General features: G+C 22.8%; 1 protein-coding gene across 1 annotated transcript; it reads right to left on the bottom strand.

Annotated features, from left to right (window-relative positions):
• Nucleotides 1–1,412: 1,412 nt before the first annotated feature.
• On the bottom strand, nt 1,413–4,089 carry LOC134837775 (odorant receptor 30a-like). Its single transcript, XM_063853162.1, has 5 exons — nt 3,868–4,089; nt 3,026–3,387; nt 2,503–2,968; nt 2,299–2,454; nt 1,413–1,433 (listed from the first exon to the last, which is right to left on the bottom strand). The coding sequence occupies exons 1-5, from the start codon at nt 4,087–4,089 to the stop codon at nt 1,413–1,415; spliced, it is 1,227 nt and encodes a 408-aa protein (XP_063709232.1).
• Nucleotides 4,090–12,014: the final 7,925 nt, after the last annotated feature.

Genomic DNA, 12,014 nt, shown 5'->3' with positions numbered 1-12,014 from the left:
TATTTTTTAGAGCTATGCAGTTGCTGTGAATGCTTATAACATCGCTTGGTACGAGCAAAATGTAGAATTTCAACGATCAGTTCAGTTCATGATCATGCGAGCAAATAAACCGCTTGGATTGTCAGCAGCTGGGTTTTATCTTATCAGCTTGGAAAGTTATTATAACGTAAAAATATTTAAATTTTTATGATTTTTTTTATAAATTTAAGAATTTTTTATAGGTTTTAAAAGCTGCTTATTCGTATTTTGCATTAATGAACACTTTTTTGAACATTAATCCCGAGGAGTAAAAAAAGGCGGGAAATTTTAAAACGCAGTCTATGGACAATTTTTAGGTTATAAAATGGTGACCTACATATTTTCACTTAAAATTGGGTACATGTAGCACAAATAAATGTTAAAAATGCTAATAAAAAAGTTGATTTTTGTCACAAAAAAAAAATTTTTTTTAAGTTAATTTTTATATTAAAAAAATATATTTCAAAATTTTTATTAAAAATAAATAAAATTAGGATAAAGAATTACGATCAAAATACTCTAAAAATTAGGAAAATTTTAATTTGGTTTAAAAATTTTTGTGAAAAGTTGAAAAATTGATCTAAATATTAAAATAATTGAATTAGCAGAAGGCGAATTTACATAACCTCAAACTAAAATTTTATTTTTTTTTGAATCAGTTTTAAAATTTTATTTTTTTTGATTTTTACTTCGAATAAATAACCGTTTTGTAAACTTTTGTTCTAAAAATAAAATATCTTACTAAAGAAAAACTTTTTAGAAGTAAGATTTGAAAATTCTAACCTTTTTTTTTCATTTTCTTAAAAAATTGTTTATAATTTTGGAAAATTTGCTTTTAAAAATATAATTTAGTTTTTTTATTTATAATTTTTACCAAAATCTTTTGAAACATGATTTCACATCAAACTAAAAAAAATATTTCTCATCAAATCCCCTTCTAACGATTTACTTGTTAAATTAAATCCGCAAAATGTAACCCTTTACAATTTCATGTTACATTTAAAATCATGTACAAGACATTCCTTCTAATAACTCACTACAATAATAATTCGCAAGAACAAACAAAAGTTATGACAATGCACCGCCCACACAAAATGCATCTCATTTTTCAAGCGGATCGCGCGCTATATTTACACTGCGAGCAAAAACACATGTAATTTATTGCTTATTATTACTTTATTGCACATGAACTATGAAATCACTGCTCCCGTCCCGTCTCAAAAGTGAACTCGGCGAGCTTGGGGATTGTATTTGAATTTATTGAATTTTAATCAATTTATTGCGCACCTCACCAGAAGAGAAGGCGTTCCTTGGCGCAAATGAAATTCAGGTAGATCGATTATTATGTCATGATTTTGCTTTTAAATTATCTTGATTTTGACATTTTTTCGCAGTTATGAGCGAACAAGTTGGATCTGATTAGAAAATAATGGAAAAAAAGGGTTGAATTGAATAGCAAGGCAGAACAATGTTGAAAGGAAACGGATGCGGAATTCGTGTCAAGGTTGCAATCATTTTCTCATTAGATGATGGAGTAAAAGGACACTTGTTGATTTTCTCATACTTTGTTTTAATTTATTTATGAAGTGCGGTATTTACATTAAAGACATTGAATTCATTTTTAACATTATTAAAAAATTATTTAAAAAAATCTATCTTATTTTTATTTATTTTATGATTTTTTTGTTTAAAAAAAGCAATTGTTAAATTAAAAAAAAAATAAATTAAAAAAATTTAATTTTCAAAAATTAAGGAAAAATTTTTTTTTAAGGAAAAATAAAATATTTTTTAAAAATTTCTTTAAAATAAAATTGGAATAAATTTTAAAAATAAAAAAAACTTTAAAAAATCATCAAAAATTAATGAAACGTTAAAAAAGTTAAAAAAAAATGACAGATGAAAAATTTGAAATTCGCCTCTACTAATTCATTAACATAATAAAAAAAAAATTAAAATATAAAATTTTTATTAAATTTTAAATAAAAAAATATATTTAAACTTTTAAACATTAAATTAAATTTTAAAATAAAAAAATTAAGTTAAAAATTGAATTAAAATATTAAAAAAAATATTTTTTAAAATTAAAAATTAAAAAAATGTCCGTTAAAAATATTAAATTTGCTTTCTTGCTGATTCAATAAAATTTTCATAAATTTTTCATAAATATTTTATTTAAAAACGATCGAATTCATCAAGGCAAAATACGAATATGAGGCTTTTAATAGCTGAAATTTAAAAATTCTCGTAAAAAATCATAAATTTTAAATAAAAACTCCTCACATTATAATAACTTTCCAAACTAATATAATAAAATCCTGCTCCTGAAACAGCAACTGGCTTTTGACTCCTCATGATGATGAACTTTATGCACTTTTGGAACTCCATATCTTGATCGTACCACGCCATATTCCAAGCAGCTCGACCAACACCGTCGCTCTAAAATTAAAAAAATAATTTTTTCCTTAAAAATTTAAAAAAAATTACCTCATCCAATAAAAATTGTCCAAAATATGACAAATAAACAAGATTTGTATGAACTGCAGCTGCGTATCCGACAAAAATGATAAAAGTAACAATATTATCCTGCAAAAGTTTGATAAAGGCGAACATGAAAAAGCAAATAATAAAAGTGTTCATGATGTAATTCGTCAAGAGAACAATTTTAATTTCCTCTTCAAAGGCACGAACGCAGTCAATGGCGATTTTATGCTCTTCAATTATGTTCACAAGTTCCTTTTTTGCCTCTCTTGGACTGATTTTTCCCAATTTTTCGTTCAATTTGTTTATTTTTAATTGAATTAGCTTGAAGTACAAGGCATAATAATAAGGCATAAAAATAATTAAAAGTTCGATTGCGGCGTGAATTTGCACGAAAATAAATTGAAAAATTGTGAGCGGGAAATAAAACGACAAATACAAGGTGAGATCGTGTTTTGTATCAACCACAAAGCTAAAAAAAAAATTTTTCAGAAAAAAATTAAAAAAAAAAAATAATTTTTTAGGATACTCAGCATGAATTCCGTAGGCCATCTCTCCGGGAGGATCATACAAAAAATGACGAATCATCGAAACGCAAATCGCGACAATTTCGTACGAGACATTGGCGACGAGGAACAACCAAAAAGTGATGATGCTCAAACGTTCGATGAATTTTTGGGAATTTCTGACAGTTTCACGCCATTCGGGTAAGTCATATGCGTGGATTTCGTGCCAGATATGTTGAAAAGTCACGAAAATTTGAGTAATTTCCTTCCAATAGTAGGAAATGAAGGCAGTGCGAACGGACCAATAGACCATTGTGGAGACTTCGCACATGGATTGCATGAATTCGATGACGTTTGATTGGATTAAACCAATAGCGCCATTGACCTTGGTGAGAAATTTCGAGCAAATTATTATTTTTCTTGAAAAATTTATTTTCTGAAAATTTTATATAAAAATCTTTTATATAAAAATTTTCATTTTTTTCCGTAAAAAAAAATATTTTTTTTTATTTTGAAAAACAATTTTATTTAACTTTACAAAAAAAAATATTTTTTATTTAAAATTTTTTCATTTATTTTATTTATAAAATAAAATATTTTAAGAAAAAAAAAAATTATAAGAAGAAAATTATTTTTATTAAATTTTAAATTAAAATTTTAAATTTTATTTTTTATTTAAATTTTAAATTAAAATTTTATTTTTTTAAAAATTTTGATTTTTTTTTAATTTTTTAAAAGTTTTATTTTTTTTTTTGAAAATTTTAAATTTTTTTTAAATTTTAATTTTTTTATAATTATTTATTTAATAATTATTTATTAATTTATTTTATAATTTTTTAAATAATTTTTTTTTTTAGAAACTTACATTCGGAATAGTGTTCAAAACGGTCACCATAATAACGATAAACCATCGAAGCATACTCCAATACCACGTTTGCGAGCTCTGAAGAGGCCAGAAACCAAACGGAATCATTTTCTTCCGTAAATAAGTTAACAATTCTCCATCACTGTCCCAATGAGCGTTTTCTTTGTTGACCGCAGCAACTTGGATAATGCTTGTTTTTGGATTTGAAAGGGTTCGTGTCATTTTTCAGCAGAAAAGTTTCAACTAGAAAGACTTTTAGAGAGCAACTGATACTGAAAATTAAATCCTTCGTACTTTTATACCCCTTTTTAAATAATTCTATGCAATAAATAGGTAATTGATGGTTTGGTAATTTATATTTTGTGACATTTCTGAGAAAATTTCTACTCAGACGAACTAAAAATAGGCAATTTCTTTATTAAATTTTTACATAAAATAAATATTTGATGGACAAAACCAAAATAAATGAGTTCAAGGTTGGCTCGTGTGACATCAAATGCTTTTTTACAGTAATTTATATGAAAAATTCTCATTTTTGCGTCTTTTTTAAATTTATTAAAATTATTTAAAGCGTAAATTTTTAAAAATATTTTTATTTCGAATATTCATAAAATTAAAAAAAAGAGAAAATTTTTAGGAAATCTCCTTAAATTTAAAAAATTAAGTGAAATAATTTTACAAAATTGCTATTTAATATTCAAAAAAGTTATAAAAAAATATATTTTTATCTAAATTCCATTCCATTCAGTGAGTAACACTGAAAACAATTTTTTGAATGTCCAACTTAAATAAATAATTTAAAAACAATTTTATAATTTTCAAATTGAAAAATAAGCTTTAAATGTTTAAAATAATTTTTTATTTGTTTAAAAAAAAATTGAAAAAAAATTAAGCATTTTTATGTTTTCTTGTAAATAATAAAAAAACATTTATTTGATAAAATTTTTCCAACATTCAAATAAATTTTACGTTAAACATCAATTTCCATCCATTTTAGGGACATTTGTTGCTCTCCCCATATTAAAAATTTAAAACCAATTAATTTTGTGTACAAATATTTACGACAGCAATCAACATCAAAACACGAAACGTGAGAAAAGGCACGAAAATTCATCATTTATTCATAAATTACTCCAAAACTGGCGTTTACTTGAAAATTATCGAATTCAACAGGGCAAAGTAGGAGTATGAGGCTCGCAGTAACTAAAAATTAAAGAAAATTATTTCATTGAAAAAATTAAATATGGGTTGAAAAGAAGTTACCCGATAATAACTTTCAAGACTTATGAAGTAAAATCCTCCAGCAGATAATCCAAAAGGTTTTTGACTTCGCATAATTATAAATTTTACGAGCTTTTGGAATTCAATGTCTTGCTCGTACCAAGTCATATTCCATGCGCATTGACCTACCATGGCGCTCTAAAAGTAAAAAAAAAATTAAGTTAAAAAATTTAAAATTAATTAACTCATTTTTTTAAAAATAATTTATTTTAATTAAAAATATTTAAAATTTTAATCCTTTTGAAAATTTATAATTTTTTTTAACATTAAATTATTAACGAAATAATTATTTTTTATTCGATTTTTATTATTAATAATTTAATTCAATTTTTTTATTTAAAAAAAAATCGAAGAATTGCCAAAAAAATAAATAAAATTATTTAATTTAAAAAAATAAATAATTTTATTTATTTAGTTAAAAAAAATATTTTTTTTTTATTAAAAATTTGCCAAGATTTAAGAAAATTTTCAATTTAAAAAAATAATTGACTTTAATAATATTTAATTTAGCATTTAAAAAATGAATTAATTACCTAAATTAATTTAATTAAAAATTTTGATAAAAATTGAAAAAATTAATTAAAGCTTACCTCATCGAGCAACTTTTGTCCATAAACCGATAAGTAAACCAAATTCAAATGAATACTCGCAGCAAATGCGACAAAAATGATAAAATTCACGATGCTGTCTTGTGAGAGCTAAAAATAAAAAAAAAATTATAAAAAATCAAAAAATTAAAAAAAAAAACTAAAACTTACCTTATAAAACGCAAAAATGAAAAAACAAATGATAAAAGTGTTGTACAAGTAAATTGCAAGCAAAATCAGTCTCATAACGTCTTCATATTCCGCCACACAGCTAATTGCCCGTTGATGCTCCCCAATAATTTTAATTAATTCTTGTTTGGCAGCAAATGGCGAAAGTTCCTTGAGCTTCGAATCCAAATTTTGTATTTTATGTTGAATTAATTTAAAGTACATGGCATAAAAATTGGGCATGAAAATTAAAAAAGCTTCAATTGTGGAAAAATTATGAATAAAAATAAATTGAAATCCTTGCAGTGGAAAGAAAAAAATTACATAAAGCAGCAAATTTTTCTTAGTGTCGATGAGAAAACTGAAAAAAAAATTTTTTAATAATTTTTATTAAAAAATTCAAAAACTCACTTAGAATGAAGTCCATAGAACATTTCTCCCGGCGGATCCTGAAAATGAATCCTCAAAGAATTAAAAAACGCATAAACTCCGTAAGCCGTATTTGCCAACGTCAATAACCAAATCGACAAAAATCCAATTTTTTTCATGAATTTTCTCGCATTTTTCGTTGTTTCCTGCCACTCGGGGATGTCATTTTGCTGAATTTCGTTCCAATCGTCTTGAAAGTGATTTACCGCTTTGACAATTATTTTCCAATGAATCGACATCCAAATCATCCGGAATTGCCAATAAACCATCGAGGAGCACTCGCACATCGCTTGCATGAATTCAATAATGTTAATTTTCGCAAGAGGCACGACAGCAATGCAACAAGGAACGGTGTTGAAAAGCCCAATTAAGAAGATGAGAAGCCATCGAAGGTATTTGCGGGAATTGTTGACGGGCCAGCAGCCAAAGTGAATGTTGTATTTCCGCAAATATGGAAGGATTTCATCGTGAAATGGTTTTTTAGCGGGTTTTTGTAACGAAATTATTTTAATTTGGTCGTTTTTAATGAAATTTTTTATTTTTTTAGGATCCATGGAAAAAATGACGTCAACTCAAAGAGTGTCGAGATGGAACTGAAAGTAGTTCAATTTTGAATAATGAATTTTAAAGGAAGGATAGCAACGAAAACATGTGATTTTTGGTAATTATAGGTAAGAATTGAATGTTCAACCCATTTATTTTGATATAAAATTCATAATTTTCTTAAGGATTTCATTTTTTCACGTTTCAAGGCACGTTATAAGTCTAAAATTTTTCACATTTTTTTTCTTTTAGAGTTCAGGATTTTATTTGATTTCGGTCATATTTTTTAAAAACTTTATTAAAAATTTGCTTTAAAACTTAAAATAAAAATTTAATTTAAAACACTCTAAAATATGAATTTCATGTTTTTCATTAAAAAAATTAATAATTTTTTACTAAAAAAATGTTATAACTTTATATAAAAAAATTTTTAAAAAAAAAAATAATTTTTTTATTACAAAAAATAATTTAAAAAAAAAAATTAAAATAAAAATTAATTAAAAAAAAATTATTTTAATTTTATTTTTTAAAAAAAAAATTAATTTTAATTAAAAATTTGTAATTCTTTGTAAAAAAATGAATCAAATTTTATTTTTTGACGAAAAACTTTTATACAAAAATGTAAAAAAAAAATTAAATTAAATTAAAATAAATTTAAATTTTTTTTTAATTAAAAATTTTAATTTTTAAATTTTCTAAAAAATTATTTTTTTTTAATAAAAAATGAAATTAAATTATTGTTTTTTTAATTAAAAAAAATTTAAATTTGTTAAATAAAAATTTTTTAATTTAGTTTTAATATTTTTTAAAAATATTATTTATTTATTTCATTATTATTTTTTTCAGATCAATTCATTCAATTTGATTGTCTTGAGGCAGTTCTTAGAAAATTTCGGAAAATTTTCAACGATGACAAAAAAGGACCAACAATTAAAAAAATCATCAAAAAATCCTCCAATTAATTCAAACCAAGCAATTTTCAGGAAAACCCGCCTCATTTCAGCCTTAAAGTCGATTTACCCTCCAGAAAACACTCCTCGACTTCTCCCAAATGACCGCGTAACTTACTTCATTGAGTCATTAAATCACCTGACAATGCCTTTCATTTTTCCTCTAACTCTAAGGCATGTCCGTTTTACTAATTTTGTTCGTCTAGCATTTTAATAATCACTCAATTTATCTCTATTCCCGTGTGAGATCATATCCAAAAAACGTCACAAACCACTTTTTTCTCATTTAACGTTTTATTAATTCTCCGAACTTCTCAATATAAAATAATAATAATGATACAGAACAAAAACACTTGTTTACTTAAGAACGCGCAGCACAAAATGCAAATCGCAAGAATGATGAATCAATTACATCACACACAATAACAAACTGAGTTGTCGTGTTAAAAATAAACGGTGCTGTAAGACTTTGCCAAGAACGTCACAGAAAGCAAGGCGTCATTAGTTTTGCGGTCAATTTCTGCGGATGAGTACCTTAACTGTATTTTTTTCGGATATCGTATGATTTTTTTTTATTATCGCGAAGATTTAAATTAAAGAGTCATCTCTCGTAATGATATTGAAAAATTAAATGAATTTATAAATCATGGAGTACATTGTAGGAGCTATTTATCAAATCCTATGAATCAGTAAGTTGTGGGTTTGGTTATTTTTATATTTATTTATCAACACAATTTTTTTAGCTAATCTCTAGATATGCGCTATGTCGATATGTTCGATTGTTAGTCACTCAAAAAAATTTGCATTCACGCTGCACAGGAATGTGTCTTGTTCGAGGGAGAGATAATACATGTTCTGAGAATGTGTACGTCAAAATGTTTTTCGTGATAGACAGCAAGGTGTTTGTCGTACGTTCGGGAGTTGTTTGCGAAAGAGGACGATGATTCATAGTTATCAAGAGATTTTTTTATTATTATTTATTTTTGATAATTTATTAAGAATTTTTTTCCGTTGATTTTTTGTTTTTTTTGCGTTTCTTTTATTTAGTTGCATGTCATTCACTAATTTGGATTTGATCGAAAAATCGTTTTTTATGGATTTTTTGTGCTTTTTATTGAGGTTTATTTATTTGTTTAATATTCGGTCACGATTTTCATATTTAAAAAAAAAATATTAAATATAGATGGCGCTTTAAAAATTTAATGAAATAATTTTAAAAATCATCCTCAATGCAAATAAAAAAAATAATGAAAATAATATTTTTAATTAATTAATTTAATAAAATTAAATTATGGGATCCATTTAGAAAATAAATTGAGACATAAAAAATTATAATTTTATAAATAATTATAAATAATTTATTTAAAATAATTATTGATAAAAAAAATAAAACAATAAAAAATTATTTTAATAATTATTAATTTTTTTATAATTCTGTAGTTCCGGGATAAAAATTTATTTCACAAAATCAGATGTAAAAAAATAAATAAAATTAATTATAAATAATTAAAAATATTAATTTATTGTTAACATTTTCAAAATTATTTTATTAATAAATTAAAAAAAAAAAAAGGTATATAAATAATTAAAATAAATAAAATAATAAAAAAATAAAAAATTAAATAAAATATTATAAAAATAATTTTAAAAAAAAATTATATTGAATATTTAAAAAAAATATTTATTTTTTTTATTCAACAGATTTAAATTAAATAAATTATAAAATTATTTAAAAAAAATTATTGAATATATTTTTAAAATAAATTATTAAAATTATTTAAAAATTATTCAGAATCCTAATTTTTTCTTTCAAAATCATTTTTTTTATGATTTTTGTATATTTAAAAAAATTGAAAACTATTTTAATTCAAAAATTTGATTAAAAAATTAAAATAAAATTATTTCTTGTTTTTTACTTTTTAGTACTCCTCAAAAATTATTTTTAATTTTTTTTTAAATATTTTTTTCTTTAAATTTTTTATATTTTCAATTTAAGAACACTTTTGCAAAACAAAACTATTAAATAATAAACTGAACTCTAAAGCATCTCCTTGACTTTTGTCTCTTATTCATTTATTGTAATGTTTTTTCGTTCACTTTTTACCAGTTTCGGTGACATTTGAACCGATATACGATCACTTAATACTCCAATTTCCAATTTTTATGAACACTTCAGTTGAATATTATTGTTTTTTTTTATGAATCACAGTTCACAAGTTTTATCTTTCGATCACAAGCCCGTTAAACGTCACATTAAATATTTTTATTAATTTTATAAAAAATTTGATTGTCTTTTAAACGTTTTTCCATAAACATTTTTTATGTTTTATACAAAATATTATCATCAATAGTCTTGATAAAAATATATTTTATTTGTATGTAAATTTTTATTACATATTTCAATAAAAATAACATTTTTTTTTTATAAAAATGCCGTCTTCTTCGTATATGTATTCTCTTCGGTTCGTATAAAAACCAAAGAAAAAAATATTTAAAAAAGCATAAAAATTAACATAAATTAGTTTATAATTATAACTCTTATTATCATTTTCATTTTGACGCGACGTTCTTTTAATATATTTTTTTAAAATTAAAAATTTTCTGTCAAAAATTCAGAAATCCACCTGTTATCAAGCGAGATGATCTGTCGAACGAGATCTCGCGCCATAAATTAGGTGATTAATAATTTTCGGACATTTATGGGGAAATAAAATATTTTTTTTTGTTTAACAAAAAGCTTAGCTTTGCAACATAAAATAATACATAAATTTATGATAATGTTGTGATAATGTATGCCAATGGTGAATAAATTGAGGTTGGTCATGTCTTTTATCGCATTTTTCGCCTTTTTTGTTAAAAAATGTAAAAAATCGATAGAAAAGGGTTGCTCAAGTCTTTTGTCAATCAGCTTCCGGATTATTTTATTTTTTCAAAAAAATCACTAATTCCTCTTTTGTTAATTTTTGTGCTCAATAATCTCCTTTTTATTGGAGGATTTTCGTTAAGCTCCTGAAAATAAATAAATAAAAAAAAAATATTATTTATAAAGTTATTCTTATTAATGACATAATTTGACTTTCGCGTTATTATTTCATTATTTGCTGGAAAAAAAAATTATTTGCGTCGTGTGTGACTAGTTTATTGTTATTATTCAATAACTTGCCTATTTAATTCACTACAAGACGAAAATATTTATGCTTTTTAAGGTGTAAACATTATCAATAGACCATGTTATTAGCAATGTTCGTTATTAAAATATTTTATTCCAACGACATGATTGCCATTTATTTAAGAGGTTGTACTTTTTCAAGATTTTTTTTTGTACATTTTTTTTTTGTTGTTGTATTTGATCAATTGTGATTTTAAAATAATATTTGATATATTTTGTTCATTCATTGTTATTTTAACAAAAAATTATTTATTGAACAGTTATGAAGTGACTTGTAGAGTTTGATGAGTCATGAGAAGCTATAAGTACCAGAAGCTAAATGAGGGATTTGTAAGTGATGCTTCTTGAAATGTGACAAGTTGTGAAACAAAGAATACGTTGTTCAAGGGATGCCTTGCGGGTAAGTAATCTTAATATTTATAAATTGATTTTTTTTCTAAAAGTAAATGTTTTAAATTTATCATTTTTTATGAAGTAATTAAAAAATTCAATTAATTTTTTATTGTGATTAATTTATATGATTTTTTAAATATAATTATTTTTATTATTTTAAAAATTTAATTAATTTTTATTTTTAATAAAATTATTTATTAAAAAATTAATTTATTTATTATAAATTAAATTAATTTATTTTTTATTAATTAAATTTTTTAATTTTAATTCAAAATTAATTAATTTTTTTAATTTTTACAAATTTTTCTAAAATAGGTATTTAAATAGTTTTTAGAAAAATCTGTAAAAATTAAAAAAAAATAATTAACTTCAAAAATTAAAATTAATTTTGTTAAATTAAAATTAAATAATTAAATTAATTTTTAAAATAATTTAATTAAAAATAAAAATTTATTAAAATTAAAAATGAAATAATTTTTTTAAAAGCCAACAATCTTTAAAAATCTCCTATCAAAAAATATTGCTATAAGATTTTCATCGAATAAATATTTTAAAATTAATTTTTATTTATCTTAATTTTAATTTAATTTATTTTTTATTTTATTATATTTTTTTTTATTTTTTAGG

Source organism: Culicoides brevitarsis, chromosome 1, assembly GCF_036172545.1.
Source record: "Culicoides brevitarsis isolate CSIRO-B50_1 chromosome 1, AGI_CSIRO_Cbre_v1, whole genome shotgun sequence".
NCBI classification, from domain to species: Eukaryota; Metazoa; Arthropoda; class Insecta; order Diptera; family Ceratopogonidae; genus Culicoides; species Culicoides brevitarsis.
Note: the sequence above shows the minus strand (reverse complement) of the source record. Positions and strands in the feature narration are given on the sequence as shown.

What these genes read in the sequence shown, in the direction of transcription:
- LOC134837775 (XM_063853162.1), bottom strand. Translation starts at nt 4,089, where the DNA reads ATGACACGAACCCTTTCAAATCCAAAAACAAGCATTATCCAAGTTGCT. An exon ending in TTTTGAACACTATTCCGAAT is followed by an intron (nt 3,388 to 3,867) that starts GTAAGTTTCTAA and finishes TTTCTCACCAAG; the next exon opens with GTCAATGGCGCTATTGGTTT. An exon ending in GACAATTTTTATTGGATGAG is followed by an intron (nt 2,455 to 2,502) that starts GTAATTTTTTTT and finishes TTTTAATTTTAG; the next exon opens with AGCGACGGTGTTGGTCGAGC.